The sequence below is a fragment of the Solenopsis invicta genome, chromosome 4 (genome assembly GCF_016802725.1).
Source record: "Solenopsis invicta isolate M01_SB chromosome 4, UNIL_Sinv_3.0, whole genome shotgun sequence".
NCBI lineage: Eukaryota > Metazoa > Arthropoda > Insecta > Hymenoptera > Formicidae > Solenopsis > Solenopsis invicta.
In genome coordinates, this window is record NC_052667.1 from 17,718,552 (window position 1) to 17,743,656 (window position 25,105).

General features: G+C 36.2%; 3 protein-coding genes across 6 annotated transcripts in view; all 3 read left to right on the forward strand.

Moving 5' to 3' along the window:
• The first annotated feature begins 436 nt into the window (after window positions 1-436).
• LOC105205575 lies at window positions 437-1,165 on the forward strand. The gene has a single exon (XM_011174973.1). It carries the CDS (start codon window positions 437-439, stop codon window positions 1,163-1,165), a length of 729 nt encoding a protein of 242 aa, XP_011173275.1.
• Window positions 1,166-1,204: 39 nt separating this feature from the next.
• On the forward strand, window positions 1,205-1,843 carry LOC105205576. Its single transcript, XM_011174975.1, has 2 exons — window positions 1,205-1,303; window positions 1,370-1,843. The coding sequence occupies exons 1-2, from the start codon at window positions 1,205-1,207 to the stop codon at window positions 1,841-1,843; spliced, it is 573 nt and encodes a 190-aa protein (XP_011173277.1).
• A 21,104-nt stretch (window positions 1,844-22,947) lies between these two features.
• LOC105197244 (E3 ubiquitin-protein ligase MARCHF5) overlaps window positions 22,948-25,105 on the forward strand; it is a 69,202-nt gene continuing 67,044 nt past the window's right edge. Inside the window, exon 1 of one of the 4 annotated variants that reach the window (XM_039447740.1) lies at window positions 22,948-23,276. The gene's annotated coding sequence lies outside the window, so the exon portion shown is untranslated. The remainder of the gene's footprint in view (window positions 23,277-25,105) is intronic. The other 3 variants (XM_039447741.1, XM_039447739.1, XM_026140125.2) reach the window with 3 other exon arrangements.

Genomic DNA, 25,105 nt, shown 5'->3' on the forward strand with positions numbered 1-25,105 from the left:
CCTCTTCAGCTCGCTCGTGCATAATGTGCCGGATATCCCCGCGGTGCAAAAACTGCAACATCTGAGAAACTGTCTCTCTGGGGAGGCAGCGGCGGTGGTGGCGAAAGCTCCAGTAACCGATGCCGCCTATGAGGGAGCGTGGAGCGATCTGGTCGCTCGGTATAATAACTGGCGCATTTTACTTTTCAGTCACATGCGTAGCTTGCTGTCGTGCCCAGGTCTGTCTAAGGCGTCGCCGGCGGAGCTTAAACGTTTGCTCGGAGTTGTAACGCAATCGATTCGAGCTTTTGCGTCGTTAGAGCGTCCCGTCGACAAGTGAGATGATTGATTCGTGCATTTGCTCGTCACCAAGATGGACTCCCAGACACGTCTTCAGTAGGAGACCTCGCTGGGAAATTTGCACAATTTTCCTTCTTTTCAGCAATTAAAAAACTAGATGGAGAATCGCATCCGAGCTCTGGAAGTGGCAAACCCGGATGTCTCCCCTACCCAGGCCGCGCCCGCGTCGGGATCCAGGGCTGTCAAACCTACGCGTGTCACTGCGAATGCGTCTTCTACTTTCAAGCCAAAACCGAACGGAAAGTGTCCACTCTGCAGAGAGAATCATCTTCTCTCATACTGCGCCAAATACAAAGGCATGACCGTGGCTAACCGGGACAAGTTGGCCAAGAAACTTAACTTATGCCTCAGCTGCCTACGCACGGGGCATCGAGTAGACGCATGTGCGGCGGGTCGATGCCTGATCTGTTCCGGTAAACATCACACATCGCTACATGGCTTTACCTTTCAGCACGCTGCAAACCTCGACTCGTTGGAGGGAGGTGAAATCGACACGGTGACGAGTAGTAGCACTGCGACTACGAGCGTTGCTGCCCTGGCGGCGCCGACTACGCCCACGGTTCTCCTGAAGACGGCTATGGTCACCTTGCTCAATGATTCGGGGCACGCGATCAAGGTCCGAGCACTCCTGGACTCGGGTGCACAGTCAACTTTCGTGACGGAGTGGGTTGCGCAGCAGTTGCACGCTAGGCGACAGCGAGTGAACGTGACGGTTCTGGGCCTCCAGGAGGCTCGAATGGGTGTGGTTTCTTCTTCCTGCAGGCTCACTGTGAGCTCTCCTAATAAGCCGAGCTTATGCCTCCCAACCGAAGCTCTGGTGCTTTGAAGCTTGACAAACTTATTGCCGCCGGAGCGCGTGAAGACGATGTCTTGGTCGCATCTCAGCAGGCTGGAGCTGGCGGATCCAACCTATGACGTCCCGGCCCCGGTCGACGCCGTGCTCGGCTCGGATGTCTATGATCTGGTGATGGAACCGGCCCTGCGTCACGGACCGGGCTCTCGCTCTGCGCAGCTTACTGCGTTTGGTTAGGTACTGTCCGGGCTGGCACTGGTGGATCATAGGACGACGGCCTCACATCGCATTTCGGTTAACTTTGCGCAAACTAACAAGGATCTGTCTCGCGCGGTTCAGCGCCTGTGGGAGTTAGAGGAGGTCAGCTCTCAGTCGCCTCCGACTCCTGACGAGATTTGGGCGGAGCAGCAATTTTGCGAGACGCATTCCAAGGATCCAGACGGACGCTACATTGTCCGTCAACCAAGGAGAAGAGAAGGAGAAGTCAAACTCGGCGATTCACGTCGAGCCGCGATGATCATACTCTTGAATTCCGAGCGCAGACTAGGCACGAAAACGAAACTCCGTAAACGGTACGTCGACTTTATGGTCGAGTATCTAGCGTTTGGCCACATGGACTTGGTAAGTCCTGAAGCTCTCACCGCACGGGAGTCGTATTATCTGCCGCACCACGCGGTATTCAAGACGGGAGACTCTGCTAATAAGATTTGAGTTGTTTTTAACGGGTCGTTTCGCACTATGTCGGGCTATTCGTTAAACGACGCCTTCCTGCCAGGGCCACGTCTTCAGTCGGATCTGTGGATCGTCTTGACGAGATGGCGACTTTTCCGCGTCGGATTCATGGCCGATATCGTTAAGATGTTTCGACAAATCCGACTCCATCCAGATGACGCTGACCTCCAGCGTATCTTATGGCGAGCGGACCCGTCTGAGGAAGTCCGCGATTACCGTCTTACCACCGTCACCTATGGACAGCTTTGGCGTCGTTCTTGGCCTTGCAGACACTACGGCAGCTGGCTCAGAACAAATCATCCCGGTTTCCGAGGAGATTGGAAGCACTCTTATGTAGATGACATTCTTGCAGGTGGTGATTCTCCCGATGAGGCCAGGGATGTCCAGAAGTAACTGAGTGCGCTCTTGGGGGGGGGGGGTTTCGCCTTGAGCAAGTGGACTTCCAACTGGAGGAATCTATGCCCTCGCTCGGATCAAGAGGAGAGACTGGTTTCTACTGAGGAGGCCGTGGACGCCCTGGGCGTCATCTGGAACCCTCAGAGTGACACTCTCGCTTTGAGAGTGTCCCCGCTTGGGGACTCACGCTCTTAGGTACCATTGGCCATGACCAAGCGAGGAGCACTTTCGGAAGTGGCCAAGCTCTTTGATCCTCTTGGATGGGCGGCACCGGTTCTCGTGTTTGCAAAGATTTTTCTTCAGGATTTATGGCTGACCGGATGTGGCTGGGATGATCCTCTGCCCACGGAGCTGACACAGTCGTGGCAGACCTTCCGAGCATATCTGCAACATTTGGAGGACGTGCGCTTACCTCGTTGGGTCCAGCGCGGATCAGACACGGTCACCCTCGAGCTTCATGGCTTTTCCAATGCTTCGGAGCGAGCCTATGCCGCTGCCGTCTATTTGCGAGCAGTACAGAAGTCGAGCGAAGTTGCAACACACTTATTGGTAGCGCGAACTAAGGTCGCCCCGATAAAAACTCAGAGCATCCCACGCCTTGAGTTGTGCGGGACTCTACTGTTGGCGAGGCTACTCGCTCGTACCGCCGGGAATCTCAGTCTCCCGGTAAAGTCGATCTATGCCTGGACAGACGCGCAGATGGTCCTCAGCTGGCTGAAGTCCCACGCTTCAAGGTGTAAGCCATTTGTAGCCATCCAAGTGGCTGAAGTTCAGAGCCTTCTGCCGATCGACCAATAGAACTACATCCCAACATCGCAGCGGATGCTGCGACGAGAGGCGACTGCCCGGCGGAATTGCTGGCTATAGACTTGTGGTAGCATGGGCCGCCTTGTCTTAACCAGCCCCCTGAAAGCTGGCCCGTCCAAGGCGAGCCCGTCGGCGCTGCCTTCCATGATGAAAAACGGCGGGTGGCTGTACACGAGACTCACACTTTCTTGCAGAAGACCTTTGTGGAGAGATTTTCTTCTCTAACTAAGCTTATTAGAATGACTGCTTATTGTTTTAGATTTTATCATCGTGCGTGGGGGCGAGAACCTCCCCGAAATGGTTATCTCACTGCTGACGAGCCTAACTTAAGCCGCTGTGCATTGGTGAGAATGGTCCAGGAACGGGCGTTTGAGAGCGAACTCACTGCGCTGAGAGGCGACCGCCCTGTAACGCGTCGCTCTCTTTGCACGGTCTTCACCCTCTCCTTGATGAGACAAGGCTGCTGCGCGTGGGAGGCAGGCTTCAAGCAGCTCTAATACCGCAGACAGAGCGGCATCCGTGGCTTCTCCCAAGGTCCGGACATTTCACGATGCTGGTGATCAGTCACGCACATTTGGCTACTCTTCATGGAGGCCCTCAGCTGATAAAAGGCTACTTGCTGCGCCACTTCTGGATTTTGGGCGGCTCCTCGCAAATCCGGATGATCGCGCGGCAGTGCGTACGCTGTGCGCGCTATAAAGCCGCAACAGATCAATAGCGCATGGGCCAGTTACCGATAGAGAGGGTGCGTCCGTCGTGTCCTTTCCTCTCGTCTGACGTGGACTACGCTGAACCGCTTTGTATACGAACTTTCAAGAGGCGAGTTCACAGGGCAACAAAGGGCTACATATGCCTTTTTATCTGCCTTGTCACAAAGGCTAGCCACTTGGAGGCGGTAACGGATCTTACGACCCGTGCATTCATTGCGGCTTTCCGCCGATTTATCTGTCGACGAGGTTGATGTACACTCAAGGACTTTGATTCTATCCATGGGGAAATTTTCTAAACTGAAAAGTCGCTATCTTTCTACATACTTACAGTACATGATTAACGACCAATAAGCTCTAGTCGTTTCATTGATCATGAACTGCGAGTATGTAGAAAGTGGTGACTTCTAAGTTTGGAAAATTTCCCCATGGACAGAATTAAAGTCCTTGGGTGTACAAATTGAACTATACTCTAACTGGAATGGGCACTGCCATATAACGTCCGTAAGCGGAAAACGTGATAGAAATAGCATAATGCGATGGGCCACCTCTCTTTTTCTAAGCGTTCTCTGCGCATGCGTCAGCATTCAACTTACATTCCTACTCAAAAGTTAAATTTCTTCTTTGTTTTCATGTTGATACAGCATGTAACAGAATCCGTGGAAACAAGGAAGAAATTAACTTTTACTTAAAAAGTTACTTAAATACTTAAAAAAATATACAATTTTGCTTTTGTTTTATTTATGTACACCCAAGGACTTTGATTCTGTCCATGGGAAAATTTTCCAAACTGAGAAGTCGCTATCTTTCTACATACTTACAGTTCATGATTAACTTAACGACCAATAAGCTCTAGTCGGTTCATTAATCATGAACTGCGAGTATGTAGAAAGTGGTGACTTCTCAGTTTGGAAAATTTCCCCGTGGACAGAATCAAAGTCCTTGGGTGTACAGTGCGTTGCATTGATGCCTGGGGTACCGATTTTAGGGACCACGTTTCTTTCTTGGTTATTTTTAGGTTCATGAACGAATGCTGCGGTAATCGTTGACGCAGCATTCGGTCATGAATATAAAAATAACAAAGAAAGAAACGTGATCCCTAAAATCGGTACCACAGGCATCAATGCAACGCACTGTACAGTTGTGTTCATTATAGTTGCGACACTTTTTTTAGATGCGTCTCTGAACACGCAACTATAACAACAGCTGAAAACATGATTGGTTCTTACTTGTGGATCCAATCAATTACGTTCGCCGCTCGATGAGCAAGGCTACATTCCAAAAACCATCGAAGAAAAAGTGTCGCAACTATAATGAATACGACTGTATGTCACTCAAATCGCTCGTTTATCTATTCTCATGTGCCGGTACTGCAAAACTTTCTAACGTGACTGTACTGACAAAGAGAGGTAGCCCTTTGAAATGGCTTTCTCTCTCGTCACGTTTTCTGGCTAGTGCCCATTCCAGTTATGGCTCTGGCAGACCAGCGCGATTTGCGACACGCGACGCGCGATTATCCAATAGGCGTTTACAATTTTTTGAAAAGACGTACGCCTATTGGATAATCACGCGTCGCGTGTCGCAAATCGCGCTGGTCTGCCAGAGCCATTAGAGTATACAGGGTGTTCGTTAATGGTTGTCCAGCCTTTTACCGTACGTAGATGCCGTACCGACTGAGCTTGCTAATTTGCTAAACGTTTCCTAGATGACAGCTGCTTCGGTTGAGCGCGCGAACGCGATCTCGCAGGACCGAGTGACACGTACAGGCCCCTGGTGAAAATTTTTCTCATATTTTTTTCGTATAATTTTTTCGAACATCTGTATAATTTTTTATGAAACGTTATAAAATGTAAAAAAGTTAAAAGTATTTTTTTAAAACTGTGAGATGAGAAATCTCAGAATACTTCAGAATGTACGTGTATGAAAAGTTCTAACAATAAGAGATGTAGACTTTCTAAGTATTATTTCTACGTATTTCTGAAAAATGTTCCTATTCGTATAAAAATTATGAGAAAAACTGTAACCAGAAATGTTAAATTCTATAAACGAGAAATTTTATAAAAAATTATTAGAATAGTTTTTACCGGGAAAAGCTGTGCATACTTTGTTATATTACATTTGTTACTAAGATTACTATTTCTATTTATTAATCAAATTAATAAATAAAGTAGTAAATAGAAACGTAGAATACTGAATACATTTAATAATATATCCACACAATTTTTATCACAAATTTTTAATACTTGTAATCTTTTGAATTTAAATATTATCTTTGAAGTACTTTTAATTTAAAGAACTTCAGAAATAATATTGTAATGTGATATCAAGTAATGAAAGCTAAATGGTAACGTGGACTTCCACACCACCTTTGAGGTTCCACGATTGGCGCGTTAGGTTTTTTGAAGTGGACCTTCGCCTAGAGCCATATTATACCACATTAAAGACCTATTTTTTTGGTACATAAAGCTTAAATAGATATTTTGAAGTCATATTGCGTAAGAACACACGTAGATGAAAAGTTACATCTACGTATGATCGTGCGTAATATGACAACAAATTATCATATTTTTAGAGCAAGTGCTCGAAGTGTCTCCCTTCCTCCTGCTCACAACGTAAAGCCCGACTCACGATTGCTTCACGTACCCGCTCCAAGACCTGTGGACTTATTGCACGGCAAGCTCGTACAATTCTATCTTTCAGGTCTTGAACGTTTTCGGGTCGTGTTGCATACACCTGCTGTTTAAGATGACCCCACAGAAAGAAATCTAGTGGTGTAAGGTCTGGTGAACGCGGTGGCCATTCATGAGGACCGTGAAGACCGATCCAATGAGCACCGAACTTTCGATTCAATAATTCTCTTGTCGCCCTGGCGGTGTGTGCAGGATGGCCGTCCTGCTGGAACCACATGTTAAACGTGATTCCAGTGGCACCTCACCCATCAGGTCGACAAATTGATTTTCAAAAAATGTTCGGTATGCATTGCCATCGACTTTACCATCAAAAAAATATGGCCCAATGATGTGGTCTCCAAGAATACCTGCCCAAACGTTCACCGACCACCTCACTTGGGTATGTGCTTGCTGCATCCAGTGAGGATTCTCAGTGGCCCAGTAATGCATGTTATGGCGGTTGACGGTGCCATTATTATGGAAAACGCATTCATCCGAAAATTCAATGCGTTTGGGAAAATTATAATCTTCCTCACATTCATTACAGAACCACTGACAATATCTCAATCTGCGAGCTTCATCGTTAATATGCAGCTCTTGAGTCAAGGTTATTTTGTAGGGATGGAAGCGAGCCGCTTTTAAAGCTTTATGTACCGTACTCACGCTAACGCCTTGATTCCGCGCTATGGTTCGGATACTGATGGTTGGCTCATCCGTAACCATTTGTCGTATTTGCGCGGTATCTATGCGCTGCGGTCGCCCTGTACGGAGTATAAAAATAACGATAAAAGAATAGAATATTTAAAATTACATTATTAAAAAATTTTATTAATATGTACCTGCAGGCTTAATAGGTCTAAATTGACCATATCTTCGCAGCCTCGACTCCAGCCTCGCAAACATTCTTCGATAAGGCTGTCGCCGCTCCGGATATCTACGCATGTAGAGCAACGCAGCTTCTCGCGCATCCCTGTTGAACACTGCATACACCATTATCATATCACACATTTCGTCATACGTGAAATTGTGAGCCATGGTTGCACGCACGTTCTCTCACACGGGATCGAGACGAGACGACAAAAACAGTTGCAAGAAACAACGAAGAAACAGCAACAATTGAAAATCGACAGATATTTCTTTTCCGCGGGAGACTTTGAAAGTTTACTCTAAAATTCTCAGAATAGAAGCAAGCAAGCCATATCTTTCTTTACAAGGCTACAGTTGTAGTTGCGAAAAAACGATCAATTTCTTTAAAATTATGTTCCAATACATATTTATTTATAAAATTGTATGATAAAGTATTCATTATTGTGCTTTTTATCATTACTTGTATTACTTTTTCTGTATACCACACATAAAAATGGTATAAATTGAAAAAAATTATTAAAAATGTGAGAGAACGTGCATGCAATATGGCTCACAATTTTACGTTTGATGAAATGTGTGACATGATCATGATTTATGCAGTGTGCGACAGAGATTCGTGAGAAGCTACGTTGCTCTATACGCGCAGATATCCGTAGCGACGACAGCCATATCGAAATATGTTTGCAAGGCTGGAGTCGAGGCAGCGAACATACGGTCAATTTAAACCTATTAAGCCTGCAGGTACATATTTATAAAATTTTTTGATAATACAATTTTAAATATTCTATTGTTGTATCATTATTTTTATACTCCGTACAGGGCGACCACAGCGCATACATACCGCGCAAATACGACAAATGGTTACTGATGATCCAACCATCAGTATACGAACCATAGCGCGGAATCTAGGAGTTCGTTTGAGTACGGTACATAAAGCTTTGAAATCGGCTCGCTTCCATCTTGAGCAAGCAATCTTGAGTCGGGCTTTACGTTGTGAGCAGGAAGAAGGGAGACACTTCGAGCACTTGCTCTAAAAATATGATAATTTGTTGTCATATTACGCACGATCATACGTAGATGTAACTTTTCATCTACGTGTGTTCTTACGCAATATGACTTCAAAATATCTATTTAAGCTTTATGTACCAAAAAAATAGGTCTTTAATGTGGTATAATATGGCTCTAGGCGAAGGTCCACTTCAAAAAACCTAACGCGCCAATCGTGGAACCTCAAAGGTGGTGTGGAAGTCCACGTTACCATTTAGCTTTCATTACTTGATATCACATTACAATATTATTTCTGAAGTTCTTTAAATTAAAAGTACTTCAAAGATAATATTTAAATTCAAAAGATTACAAGTATTAAAAATTTGTGATAAAAATTGTGTGGATATATTATTAAATGTATTCAGTATTCTACGTTTCTATTTACTACTTTATTTATTAATTTGATTAATAAATAGAAATAGTAAGCTTAGTAACAAATGTAATATAACAAAGTATGCACAGCTTTCCCCGGTAAAAACTATTCTAATAATTTTTTATAAAATTTCTCGTTTATAGAATTTAACATTCCTGGTTACAGTTTTTCTCATAATTTTTATACGAATAGGAACATTTTTCAGAAATACGTAGAAATAATACTTAGAAAGTCTACATCTCTTATTGTTAGAACTTTTCATACACGTACATTCTGAAGTATTCTGAGATTTCTCATCTCACAGTTTTAAAAAAATACTTTTAACTTTTTTACATTTTATAACGTTTCATAAAAAATTATACAGATGTTCGGAAAAATTATACGAAAAAAACATGAGAAAAATTTTCACCAGGGGCCTGTACGTGTCACTCGGTCCTGCGAGATCGCGTTCGCGCGCTCAACCGAAGCAGCTGTCATCTAGGAAACGTTTAGCAAATTAGCAAGCTCAGTCGGTACGGCATCTACGTACGGTAAAAGGCTGGACAACCATTAACGAACACCCTGTAGTTTAATGTGTGCGAGCTTTGAAACTAACATGGCGGCCTCCCCCGCCGCAAACGTGCCTTTCCCCTGTAGGTTTTATGCACCGTCCCTTTATTCCTAAGTCCGTGCTTTGTCGCGAGAAATCATCGGTGGTTCCGCGTGATGCATGCCGGCCAATGCATTAACGTCCAATGCAAAATTTGCACATTTCCGCCAGCCAATCACAGAGTCGGTCACGTGACCCCGGTTGGCTATTCTCTCTCCTAGAGATTCTCTACCGACTACCAAGTGCTTCATAATGGCCTAGTTTACACCGAGCACTTGATACCCGTACTAACTCGTAACTTTCTATTAAATTATCTCAATTTCGACAATACGTGTAAATATATACCCCACATAGCACGTAATATTGCAGTGATATCATAGCAATATCACTTTTACATTGCAATATTACAAATGAAATATTGCAGAAATATCACGAAATATTACTGTGATATCACAGTAATATCAAAATGTCCGCGAAAACGCATCACAGTAATATTACTGTGATATTTCATAGTAATATTACTGTGATATTTCACAATATTTCTGTGATGTTTATGTGATATTTAAATAATATTGCAAAAAATTAAATAAATAAATTATTTCAATTTATTTTATTTTTATTGTTATTCTTAATATTATTTTCATATCGTTACATGTAATATATATTAAACATAAAAAAAATAATTATATTTATTAAAACAGAATACAATAATGTAAACGTAATAAATGTTTAATTTACAAAAAAAATCTCTTGTATCCTTTTTCATTTTTGTTAAAAAAGATTCAATTTGAATTTTAATTTATGTTCAAGATTAAATAACAATACAAAATATTATTTACATGTAAAAATATAAAATTTTATATGGAACAGCGTTCCACACGTACCCCTTAAAAAAAAATTGATAAACTTGTTTCAATAAACTGATTACTGATCAGTAACTGACAAAATATAATCAGTTTATTGAAACAAGTTTATCAACTTTTTTTTCAAGAGACGTTACATTGGAAAAAAATTAGAACAAGTATTCGTTTCCAAATTACAACAAGCAATAATTTTCTTTAAAATCTCACTGAAGTGTGAGCTAGTGAGTCGTGGTGAGTCGGCCCGGTCAGCCGCAGTGGCGTCTAGATATAACACCTGAGGCTGCACTTGACTCACGAGAAGGTCTCCAGCGGCGCGGCCACCTAGCGGTGGTGCCAGCACTCACTTGTTTGCGTGGAGTCTTATACACACGACGAGACCACCGCATAGCGGCTGTGTACGCGCTTGCTTGTTTCGTCGTATGTTGTGACGGTCGGTGACCGAGCCGCAACATTATATACATACATATAATTAATGAACATTGTAAAATACCTAATTAATGATAGAATATATATAATCATATTTTTTAACAGAGTTAAAAAAAAGTGAAATCTAAAGAAAAATTTGTTGGAAATTTAATATTTTAATTAACTTGAAAAACCTTTTACTGTGGTGTATAATAGTCTAATCAATATTAATGAATAAACAAAATAATGTACCAAGCAGTAAATATTAAATGACGTAAAAATGTATATTTTTTTAGAAACTTCTTAATATACTTTGAAATATTTATTGCCAAGTGAATAATAAATGTGTATTAACAAAACTTTTTGTAAACAATTTTTTTTTAAATTCCTCATGATAAAAATTTTTAAAAATTAAAATCAATTTTGTGCTCCTGTAAAAATTATAAATGACAATAAGATAAATACAAAGGTTTTTCTGTAATTTTTTAATAAAATCCTTATTAATCGAGTTGTAAAGCAACAATTAAATTGATAGATTACATAGAAGAGCGTACATTATAGTTTATACATATATACAGTTTAAGGAATAAACTAAGTAAATATCTAAACTAATAATAAAGTTAATTAATTTTTTTTCTTAACATTTACTTTTATTCCACGAAAGGGCAAAGACATAATTATTTTATTTGTAAGTTGATTTCTTCTATAGGATACCGAAATTACCAAGAATATTAAGGATACTAAAAATATCGAAATTAATCAAAGAGATAGTGACGTTGCATTAATAAGACATAATAAAAACGTGGTTTGACATTACCTTGTTCTTTGAAATTAAATATTGCAACAATATATTGCAATGATATCATTGGAATATTTTAATGTTATTATCACTGTGTAATATCACAATAATATTTCTGTGATATCAGTGGAATATTTCAATGTTATTATCACTGTGTAATATCACAATAATATTTCTGTGATATTTCACAGTAATATGTAATATTTCTGTGATATTGCAATGATTCTGTGATATCACAGAAATATTACGTGCTATGTGGGACGTGATATCTATATTTAATTAATCATCTTAATTCATATTGTATCAGCTTAATATATAATATCATTCATTAAATTTATTACCAAAATTAAGATAATTGAATAGAAAATTACTAAATATTACGCGTATCAAGTATTCGGTGTAAACAAAGCCATTGGCCTAGTTTACACCGAGCACTTGATACGCGTACTAACTCGTAACTTTCTGTTAAATTATCTTACTTTCGACAATGCGTGTATACATGATACATATATTTAATTATCTCGATTTATATTGTATCAGCTTAGTATACTATTCTTTAAATTTATTGCCGAAATTAAGATAATTTAATAAAAAATTACTAGTTTGTACGTGTATCAAGTACTCGGTGTAAACTAGGCCATAGACCTAGTTTACACCAAACACTTGACACGCATACTAACAAGTAACTTTCTATTAAATTGTTTTAATTTCGACAATACGTGTAAATGTATATGTGATATCTGTCGCCCGTATTCATAGTCCTTCCTTGAGAAATGAGGACTCCTTATTCCTCATTCCACGTTTCATAAATTTTCCTGAATCAAACAAGGAGCCTTATTGGCTCCCTTATCTCAAGGGAAGTCACGAGCTTCCTTGAAGAGGAGATGCAACCTTCTCAGACGACGCGTAAAATATAAATGAAATCTAAGCTTCAAAAATTAGTTTATCACATTTGTCATGTTGCCCCAAAGTTTCGAGCAAGGTTGATAATGGCCTAGTTTACACCGAGTACTTGATACACGTACTAACTAGTAATTTTCTATTAAATTATCTTAATTTCGGCAATAAATTTAAAGAATAATATACTAAGCTGGTACAATATAAATCGAGATAATTAAATATATGTATTATGTATACATGCATTGTCGAAAGTAAGATAATTTAATAGAAAGTTACGAGTTAGTACGCATATCAAGTGCTCGGTGTAAACTAGGCCATTGCGTGTCACAAGTACGTGTGAGATACAAATTAAAACAGATTTGTGATTACTTGTGGTATCGCGTTTTCAAACTAAAATTGTATGGGCCTGCGTACAATAAGGAATATTACATATTAAAAATAGGAATTAAAATTTTAGAATTATTTTTTTCAATAAACATTATAAATTAATAATAATTTATGTTGTAATTACAACTTGTACGACATATTTATGTATTATGTTTTGTTTGTATCCATTGTGCGTTATGTTTAACATTCAAGAAAATTAAATCTAAAATTATAATTCCTATTCCTAATACCTAATATTTCTCTATTGTAGAACTTAAAGAAAAAAAAGGTAATGGACAATGAATTTATAAATGATTCTAATGATGGATTTGAAGACGAAAATCCAGAGGATCGAAATCTGGCGGCTTGCGAAAAGGTACATACGTGATTGGGAAAATCCCACGAAATTTTACGAAGATGTTCCTTTTTGGAAAAGGTACAGATTCAGCAAAGAAGCTGTGATCGAGACCTTATTACCTTTGGTAAATGCTCAATTGAGGCGTTTAAATAATCGTGGACTGCCGGTTTCCCCGTTAATGCAGCTGTTAATAACACTACGTTTTTATGCAACGAGCAGTTTTCAGGTAAATTTTGTTCTAATACCGTAGTAAATAAATAGACAGTTCATTTTCATATCATTTATATGCTGTTTTAATTGCAGATTGTTAATGGAGACTTGCGAGGATACAGCCAAGCAACAGTATCGAGAATTGTTGTATAAGTTTCCAAAATTTTAGCATCACACTTAAGGTGGCTCTAAAGTGACATCGTTAGTCAATAATACAACTCACATAAAACTTGATAAAATACATTATGATTTTTCCTAAACATCTTATCTAAATAAAAATTATTAATATTGATAATGTTCCCAATGATTTTTATAAATAGTTTATAAATTTATAATAATTATAAAAGGTCGATTGATTAATATTGTCTTGATCGCAAGACCCATTTTCTTCCGCGTCAGTGCGCAAATACTGTGAAGATAGTGTAGATCTAGCAGCCGACTCGCCGTCTTCCCGCTGGCGTCTATAACCTCTTAACCATTTTACTTCCGTGACACGCATGCATCATCACTTTCTCAATTAAATTTTCTTAAAAATCCATGGCAACACACAACCTTTCATATACCACTGGAAAGCTTGTGATTTCATCTTTCAGTGATCAGTTTTTTATTAACATCTCTGGTTTTTCTTAAAAGATATCATATCATTTCCGGTAAAAATTCAATAACCTCCCATAAGAGCTATGTTAAAAAGTGATTTTTTATATTGCTTGTTTGCAATAATTTACATGGCAACAGGGTCTCAAATTTTAAGAGATGGTTTATTATATATTAAAGAACAATCTCCCAAAGTTTTATTTATGTGGCTAGTCTTTTAGTTTACTTTCGAACCACCTTAAACGAATTTATTAATTTTTCTACAGAAGAAAAACGTCGGAATAATAAAAATAAATTTTATGAGGTGACCAACTTTCCATCTGTAATAGGATGTATCGATTGCACCCATATATGCATTAAGAATCCTGGAGGGAATTATGGAGAGGTATTCCGGAATAGAAAAGGATGGTTTTCTTTAAATGTACAGGTATATTTTTTTAACTATTTTTTTGCATGTTAAACGTAATTTTGTATGTTATATAATTATGAATGAATTAATAATAAATTTATAATCCTTATTATTTATTGTATTTGTAGGCTGTAGCTGGACCCCAACGAAAAATTCTTGATCTAGTTGTCAGGCATCCAGGTTCAACTCACGATGCCGTAATATTTGATCGAAGCGGTCTGCGCTGTCGTTTCAAGCTAGGGCATCTAGATGGAATTCTACTTGGAGATAATGGATATGCGTGCCGCAGATATCTATTAACGCCTGTTTTAAGACCTGAGACAGACGCAGAACTTCGATACAATACTGCACACAAGAAAACGCGAGTTATCGTTGAACAAATGTTCGGAGTTTGGAAACGTTGCTTTCCACGTCTGTATTATGGCATAAGAACGAAGTTGAGCACATCGGTGGCAATTGTTTGTGCAGTCGTTTTGCACAACATATGCATTAAATATAATCTAGGCGAAGTGCTCGAAGAGGAGCTAAATGAACAAATCTTTGAGAATATTGTAAATCGAGAACAAGATGGCATAGGACTTGCGCATAAAAATGCTTTTATTATAACACATTTTTCGTAACTACTGTATCGTGAACCAATTATATTTTTTATATGAATGGCACGTCAAGATTTATACAAGTTTATAATTGTACAAATGTAAAAATAAAAATAAGTTTTTATTCATAAAATATTTTATTTATTTTACAAAAATGTAAACAAAATATTCCTTATTGAAAATAGCAAAGTCTAAACAAATAAAATTTCATCGTATGTAATATATAAGTACAGTCTCTGTTAAATAAAAAAAAAAATTTTATGTTATACTACAAGAAGAACTAGGTATTTAGGAACTTAATATGCATGTTTTAACGACATATAACTATCTCTTTAGTTTGAAAAAAGTAACACAGGTATTATATAGTATGATAAATATTAATAACGCATAATACATACATTAATATCTTAATGTATGTATTATGCGTTATTAATATTTATCGTATTATACATGTTGCTTGACTGCCTCTTTCTCCTTCAAAAGCTTTAACAAAACAATCTTCTCTTCTGCTTCAGCAATCTTCATTTTTGAAGCATGAAGTTCCCGTTGTTGTTCAATTGCTTCTCGAATTTTTATTAATCGTAACGTTTTTTCGTCACGGATGTTCTGAAAATCAAATACTTCATTATAATATTTCATTATTATTAATTTATTGAAATAAAGATTACTCTTTTTACTAAAGCAAAAAAGAAGAGTATTTTTATTTTTATATTTTATTGTATACAAATCAACTAAAATTATGTTTATTTTATGTCGTAACATATCAAGTTTAATATATGACATGTTACGATATTTGCTTTATTAATGACATTATTGACAACAAAATCATTAATTAAGATTATTAATTAATAAGCTTTTTATTACCTCTATATTTTTAACACTTGATTTTTTGGTCAGAACATTTTGATTACATAGATCAATTATATCTTCCTCTTCCTCTACATTTGTATCATGGATGATTAATGTTTTTTGGGATGTACAATCCGTCTTTACATTATCTAAAAATTAAAAATAATTGTTGTAAAAGAAAAATAAGAATTGTCCTACTGTTAGGATGTATATATGTCCCACATAGCACGTAATATTTCTGTGATATCACAGAATCATTGCAATATCACAGAAATATTACATATTACTGTGAAATATCACAAAAATATTACTGTGATATTACACAGTGATAATGACATTGAAATATTCCACTGATATCACAGAAATATCGCAGAAATATTACTGTGATATTACACAGTGATAATAACATTAAAATATTCCAATGATATCATTGCAATATATTGTTGCAATATTTAATTCCAAAGAACAAGGTAATGTCAAATGACGTTTTTATTATGTCTTATTAATGCAACGTCACTATCTCTTTGATTAATTTCGATATTTTTAGTATCCTTAATATTCTTAGTAATTTCGGTATCCTATAGAAGAAATCAACTTACAAATAAAATAATTATGTCTTTGCCCTTTCGTGGAATAAAAGTAAATGTTAAGAAAAAAAATTAATTAACTTTATTATTAGTTTAGATATTTACTTAGTTTATCCCTTAAACTGTATATATGTATAAACTATAATGTACGCTCTTCTATGTAATCTATCAATTTAATTATTGCTTTACAACTCGATCAATAATGATTTTATTAAAAAATTACAGAAAAACCTTTGTATTTGTCTTATTACCATTTATAATTTTTACAGGAGCACAAAAATCGATTTTAATTTTTAAAAATTTTTATCATAAGGTATTTAAAAAAAAATGTTTACAAAAAGTTTTGTTAATACACATTTAATATTCACTTGGCAATAAATATTTTAAAGTATATTTAGAAGTTTTTGAAAAAAATATACATTTTTACGTCGTTTAATATTTACTGCTCGGTACATTATTTTGTGAAATAGTTTATTCATTAATATTGATTAGACTATTAGGTGTTGGAATTCATTCGTAGCGTTTTTTTAGAGAGAAACAACGATTTATTCTAAGTTCAAATATAAAAATAGATTACTAAAAATATTTTCCATCGCTTGCCACAACTTTTTCCCATCTTTCGGGTAAGAGACGGATACCCCGTCGAAAAAACGCTTCGTCCTTAGAGGCGATCCATGAATCAATCCAAGTTTTGCATTCTTCATAAGAAGTAAATTTCTCCGCGGACAAACCATGGGCCATCGAACGGAACAAGTGATAATCCGAAGGAGCAATATCTGGAGAATACGGCGGGTGGGTTAGGACTTCCCTTTTCAATGTTTGCAGGTACGTTTGCACTGGCTTTGCGACGTACGGTCTAGCATTGTCGTGCAGCAAAATAATTTTGTCGTGCCTTTCGCTCCATTCCGGCCGTTTCTCCTTCAATGCCCGACTCAAGCGTATCAATTGCAGTCGGTAACGATCCCCAGTGATGGTTTCATTCGGATTCAGCAGTTCGTAGTAAACCACACCCCGTTAATCCCACCAAATGCAAAGAAGAAGCTTAGATCCATGAATATTACGTTTTGGTACTGATGATGATGGTTGTCCAGGCTTAACCCATGATTTTTTGCGCTTGGGGTTATTGTAATATATCCACTTTTCATCACCCGTAACAATCCGATGTAAAAAACTTTTTCTTTTGTACCGTTGAAGCAGTAACTCGCAAGTCAAAAAACGCTTTTCAACGTCCCTCGGCTTTAAATCGTATGGGATACAATGTCCTTCCTTTTGGATCATCCTTAACGCTTTAAGTTTTCCCACTATTGAAAAGTCAACCCCCAACGATGTGGACAACTCTTCGAGCGTTTGAGTTGAGCTCTCCTCAAGTAATGTCTCCAATTCTTTGTCTTCAAACTTTTTTGGCTGTCCAGGTCGTTCCTTGTCTTCTAAGTCAAAATCACCGCTCTTGAATCGCGCAAACCACTTCCGACACGTTTGTTCAGCTAAAGCTTGCTCACCGTAAACTTCTTCTAAAATCCTATGGCTTTCCGCAGCAGTTTTATTCATATGAAAGTAATGTAATAAAACTCCCCGCAAAAACACTTTATTTGGTATAAATTTAGACATATTTAAATAATTATAACTTGATGTTATTAACAAGTGAAAGTAAGATGTCGTAAAAATAACACCTAACCTGACAATTGATTTAAGATAAATTTGCTTCTGACGGTAAAAACAGAAAACTGTAGTATCCCCGCCATCTCTCGTAAAACGCTACGAATTAATTCCAACACCTAATATTAAACACCACAGTTAAAGGTTTTTCAAGTTTTTTAAAATATTAAATTTCCAACAAATTTTTCTTTAGATTTCATTTTTTTTTCAACTCTATTAAAAAATATGATTATATATATTCTATCATTAATTAGGTATTTTATAATGTTCATTAATTATATGTATGTATATAATATTGCGGCTCGGTCACCGACCGTCACAACATACGACGAAACAAGTGAGCGCGTGCACAGCCGCTATGCGGTCCCGCCGTGTGTATAAAACTCCACGCAAACAAGTGAGTGCTGGCACCACCGCTAGGTGGCCGCGCCGCTGGAGACCTTCTCGTGAGTCAAGTGCAGCCACAGGTGTTATATCTAGACGCCACTGCGGCCGACCGAGCCGACTCACCACGACTCACTAGCTCACACTTCAGTGAGATTTTAAAGAAAATCGTTGCTTGTTGTAATTTGGAAACGAATACTCGTTCTAATTTTTTTCCCAATGTGACGTCCCTTGAAAAAAAAGTTGATAAACTTGTTTTAATGAACTGATTTCTGATCAGTAACAGATTATATTTTGTCAGTTAACTGATAAAACATCATCAGTTACTGATCAGTAATCAGTTTATTGAAACAAGTTTATCAACTTTTTTTTCAAGGGTACGTGTGGAACGCTGTTCCACATAAAATTTTATATTTTTACATGTAAATAATATTTTGTATTGTTATTTAATCTTGAACATAAATTAAAATTATAATTCAAATTGAATCTTTTTTAACAAAAATGAAAAAGGATACAAGAGATTTTTTTTGTAAGTTAAACATTTATTACGTTTACATTATTGTATTGTTTTAATAAATATAATTATTTTTTCTATGTCTAATATATATTACATATAACAACATGAAAATAATATTAAGAATAACAATAAAAATAAAATAAAGTAAAATAATTTATTTATTTAATTTCTTGCAATATTATTTAAATATTACATAAACATCACAGAAATATTTTGAAATATGACAGTAATATTACTATGAAATATCACAGTAATATTACAGTGATGCGTTTTCGCGGACATTTTGATATTACTGTGACATCACAGTAATATTTCGTGATATTTCTGCAATATTTCATTTGTAATATTGCAATGTAAAAGTGATATTGCTGTGATATCACTGCAATATTACGTGCTATGTGGGGTATAATGCTTATACATTGTTTTTCAAACACAGCAGTGCTGTCAAATGTACAACCAACTTCAACATCTAAATTTGCATTGGTTGCATCCATGTACTCCATCACTGGATCATTTGGCTCTACTAACGGAGGACTTTCTCCTGTCATAAGACGTTCGTGCTGGATTGTCGTGTTTAATTTTCTCTTCCTAAAATGATCAATTAATAAAATAATAAGTATCAAAATATAATAGAAACCAATAATAAAGATATTACATATTGTTGTGCCCCGGTGATGGCTCCAGGGACGTCGGTAGGTATATCGGGATCTTTTGGGCGCCTTAGGAGTTAGGACTCGTAGGAAGGGCCGCTCGGTGGTTGAAGATAAAACACTTGCTTGTTCCAACGTTAAAATAATGTATTTTCTTCAGTATTGCCCTCGTTACACTTGTGGTATGATTATGTATGTCGCTCGTTTGCTTGTTCTTCCCGGACGGCCCGGTATATATAGGTCGGCTGTTATCTCCGGATTGTGTTACAAGCTCGACGTGTAAGTCACGCACGGCGAGTAACACACCGGACAGCTGTTTGTCAAACTCTTCCGTCGCTTTCCGATTTTGTCGCGATATTTATAGGGAAATTCGTCGTTTGGTTCGGCCAATCGTGTTCCTTGCGGCATGCAGCTCCCACGCTTAGCCGAAATCCGAATACCGGAAAGCGACTCAGCATTAGCTGGCGCAGCGCGATGGTGTTGCGGGCCGGAAGCCCGACAGACCATCAGCGTCTTTTCGATATTTCTAGCGTATGCGGAATTCGAGTCCGCTACGCGTATGCATAGCAATAGGAATCTTGATTTCCTGTTGCTATGCGTATAATTATCGTAGTTGTACAGGGTACAACAATATGAAAAGAAAATATATACTTAAAAAAAGTAAAATCAGGTAATAAGAAAAATATATATGATTGATTATCACCCAGCGAGAAATAATGAAATTGCACCGTCGATTTGATATTGATTCTATTATCATTTTTCGCTAAGGAATAAGATTATTGATATTGTGCTTACTTTTGTTTTATATTATTCCAGCACTTCCTTAACTGCTTTGTAGTGCGAGGCGTAACTCCTTGACTAGCATATTTTTGCGTTATCCTTTCCCACGCTTCTGCTTTGTCTTTTAAATCTGTCGCACCGGTCTTTTTATTTTCAACAGCTTTTTCTTCCGAAATAAGCTGCACCAAGAGCATTCTCTCCCGCTCTGTATAATGAATATTTTTATCTTGGTCCATTATTGAAGCAAAATGCTATCACTTTGTTCACCTTTTTCACGTCTCAACACGTCTCAACACGTACACGGACGATGTAAAAAAAATTTTGTGTGTAACTTGCACCGCATCGAGAAACATTTGAAATTCGTTGTAAGCGCCATAAAACGGTGCTGCCTCTAGTAAGTTACTAAAAATCCCTAAAATATTCCTTCCTTCTAGAAGGGAGACTTGAGGTTTGTCTATGAAACAAGGAAGTCTTGGAGATTCGAGGAATCCTTCACGGAGGCTTCCTTCAATCTTAAAATAAGGAAGGCTATGAATACGGGTGTATATTTAATTAATCATCTTGATTCATATTGTACCAGCTTAATATACTATTCATTAAATTTATTACCAAAATTAAGATAATTGAATAGAAAGTTACTAAATATTACGCGTATCAAGTATTCGGTGTAAACAAAACCAAAGTGGCGCCACTGTATGATACGCACGTATAGCACGTGCAAATATTTTAAAAATCGTCGATTGATTCATAATCAACAACTGTTTGAATTCCTGCTTTAGATTTTCAAGTTTCTATTTTTGCGTTAAATAACTTGTATGGAATGATCGTAACGCCCCAAGTTACTGTGGCCGCTCTATCAAAAAGCGGATAACCTAGAATATAATGAAGTGATTATAATACTGTCGTCCTGTGAATTATAATTAAGATATATATGTGACATCATTTGTTGATTATTTATCTGATCACTTTTAGAATTCATCTTTTTATTTGTAAACAGTACAACGAATCCGTAGACAATTTAAAATATATATATTTTTAAACATTGTCGTGAATCCAAGAAATTTCTGTATTAATAGATTTGTTACCTCACATGCTCTAGTATACTTCAAAGTGCTCCAAGCTCCAATGGCTCCAATGCATTTGCAGCAAATGTATTGGAGTTTGGAGTATGTTGGAGCATACGACACGAACAAACCTAAGGCTGCAGGTCAGTGTAATGATGTGACATGCGACTCGCAACAATCTAATAAGTATGCAGTTTTTATCGACAAATTAAACAAAGCTATACGCTTTGTCGATTTGTCGCGTATCGCGAAGATTCTAAGTGCAAGCAACACGAACAGACCTAATTTCATTTGGTTTCTCAAATATTAAATAAGGACAAATAATGCTCATCGGTATAGCGAGTATTGTATATTGTATAAAAGTGCAAAACAAATTATATTTATGATGTATTGAATATTATGTGCAATGGATTTTTAAAGATTTAACGTGTATAATCCGTTTCATACAGGTTTTCTACGTATTATACGTTTCATACGTAGGAAATGTAAGAAACCTCTCGAAATGCTAAATTGCCCAACCCTGGTATTAAGTACTCGGTATAAACTAGGCCATAGCGTATTCGATTTGCTGACTCTACCCGACTCCAAGTCTGTTCTTTTTAGCTACAAAAGAAGAGACAAATTGTGCAAAAAAAGTAATAGTTTCATAATCTAGTTATATTGCATGTATAAAGTAATATTATAATTATAATATAAATAGAGTATAACATCTGTTATATTACATGTTACTCCTATATTATATAACATATATATTCTGTGTTTGCTGGATTCTGCATTTGCGAAATTAGTAAAAAAAACTATAATTTTATATTTGTTTATATAAATACTGTGCTTTAATTATACATATTTTATTCTTTCGTAATAACGTATATTGATCTGATCTACCAGTTATATATACATATCAACATAAAGTGTTCACAGGTCATCATGAGGGACCGGTTCGCAGCGATCATTGAGGTCAAGCAACGTTCATCGGAGTCGCGACTTGGATGAGTGACCGCTTGGAAATTCCCGAAAAAAAAAATTCTTGAGATTTTTTTGCGAAAAATGTTTTTTTTAAATGTTACAAAATATTATTTTGTTCGTTGGAATTATGTGGTGTAATAATATTTATGTGAATATTTTGGAAAAATGGGATGTTTCAATGCAATATTTCAAAAAGCGGACGTCTTAATGTTGCTGCAATCTTCCAGCAATGTTGCAGCAATGTTTCGCAATTAATATGCAATATTACAATGTTTCAGTGAAATCATTCTGCAATGTTCCTGCAATCTCTCTGTGCTGTATGGGTACTACAATATCTACGCAATATTGTACTGCAATTTGCAACATTGCTACAATGTTGTTGCAATGTTCTGTACTGTATGGGAATGTTCCAATAAAATCATCTTGCAATGTTTCTGCAATCTCTCTATGCTGTATGCTCTCTATGCTATGGGAAAAGTCAAAATTAAAAATAAACTTATTTAAAATTAATTCATTAAATTATATCTTTTTAACTTTATTGTTTAACTTATTTTTAATCAGTTACTACTGTATACTTTTTTATATATAAATATTATAGTATATTTTTTCTCCAAACGTGTAATAGGTATTTGTTGATATAGAACCAATCCTTGCAGCGTTTTATTCTCATTACTGTTTGTTGAAATGAATACAAACGCCGCCGTCCATCGCAAGCGTTACCAGAGACTGTTGTTTTTCTTTTTTTCGCGCTTGCTCACGAGAGTCACAAAAGTGTCAGTTTTACATCGTATTCACGCATAGTCATCGTGTGATTAATCGTATTCGAGAGAAATCACCAATCGAACAACGTAAAATCTGTGAGACGCATACATTTTTCCATGCCTTGCAGTTACAAGCCCGACAGTTTTATAACTCGTGCCGTTCTGTGCACGACGTGTGTTTACTTTGGATTGCTTATATTGCAGACGATTGTTCTTACATACGGCTCCATTCATCACACTTACGTACGTTATATCGCTTAACAATCGTAATTTTTCTCATAATGATGAAAATGATTCACGATTGTTCTTACATTATTGTTCAACCAGATTTATTTACGTCTTTTAACATTGTGCAGGACAAATGTCGGTAATTTAATCTCTATGTGCAATCACGTGATTTGTGAATTTATTGTCGTGTAATCCGTTTTACATATACTATACAAAAAATATTTGCATAATATTTATATGATTTGCGTAATGGAATCTGAAAACATAACTCGTACGACAGAATTTTCTGCTGACGTAACCTATCATAACCTCTTTGTATTCGGATATCAAAACTATGTTGTACATGTAATTGAGAAAAGCAGAAGTAAAAATATTGAAAATCACATTTTACTTTATTATAAGAAAAATTATATTAATTTTTAGCAAAATCTAAATGTGTCATATAACTTTTATATTGGAAACAAAAAAAAATATCAAAATTGATGGAAAGATTTATTCATTAAAAGCAAATTTCTACTATACTGATTAAAAATAGATTGATGTGTGAAATATAAATAATATGCAGTTACATGTGTACAATGTAAACTGTGTAAGCTATATTTAATGTATTGTTTACATAGACAATAATTTGTGGATTATCAAAAATTCAGATCTTATATTGGTTTTTTATTTTTAATATTATATTTTTATTTTATCAATACACAAATTAAATATATTAACAATTTTTAAACGGAGCACAAACATTGAATTGACTTTTCAGAAACATTACAAATTATTGCAAATCAATATTCAGACTCAATGTCAATGTTTCAAAATGTAGATTTAACTTTGAGGAGACATAGAAACATCCAATGTTTGTTGAATTAATATTTTTTTTATTGTTTTCCTTACAGATAAGTTTTACTACTAATAACAGTTTCGTTTGTGTTCAATACAAATATTTATTACAACTTGAATAAACTGTTAGAAAAGAGAACGTTCAGTAAATTAAAACGTGTGTATGCTTTCGTGTCTTACAGCGGAATCTGTTTATAAAGATCTAGGCAACATAGAAATAAGATAAACGCAAGAATACGGTGCTAACATCATTAGTTTCAAACTTCATTTTAATAACATATTAATATCTCGATTAATCGACAACGATTACATCTTAACACTTACATTGCCTTTCAACATTCAAGAATATTATTCAATAGTGTTCCAACATTTATTCAGTGTATATATAATATAGAGCTCACGCATATTACATAATATAAAATCTAAATTTAGAAAGTAACATTATGAGTCTTATTATTTAAAATTGGTTTTGCTTTTTTAAAATGTACTATATATAAATTGTAATGATTACACACACCCACCCCCCCACACACACACACACACACACATTTACATATATATATTTATTTATATAAAGTCCATTTTAGACCGTTACAAGAATCAATATTATTTTTAAAATTTAAGTTTTTTTTTCAACAATTTAAGAAAATGTTTCACACATTTTAATAAATTTTTTTTATATAGTTACAGGACTTATTGGATACACAATACGAAAGTTTGTCTTATCCTACAAATTCATCAAATATTATAATTTCTTAGTTGAAAACTCAATTGAAATTGAAAATCTTTGCCAGAGATATATTTTCATAAAAAATATGCTTTTGATTTATAGTATTAAAAATATACTTCTAATATTTTTATGCTCAGACAATTAATTTGATATATAAAATTGTTTTATTTATTTAAGATGAATTGGGGAAAGATGCTACATTTAAACCTTTTAAATTAACTTTATTATAAAATCGAAACAATAAGATTGGCTCATGTGTGCTAAAGCAAATTCTTAA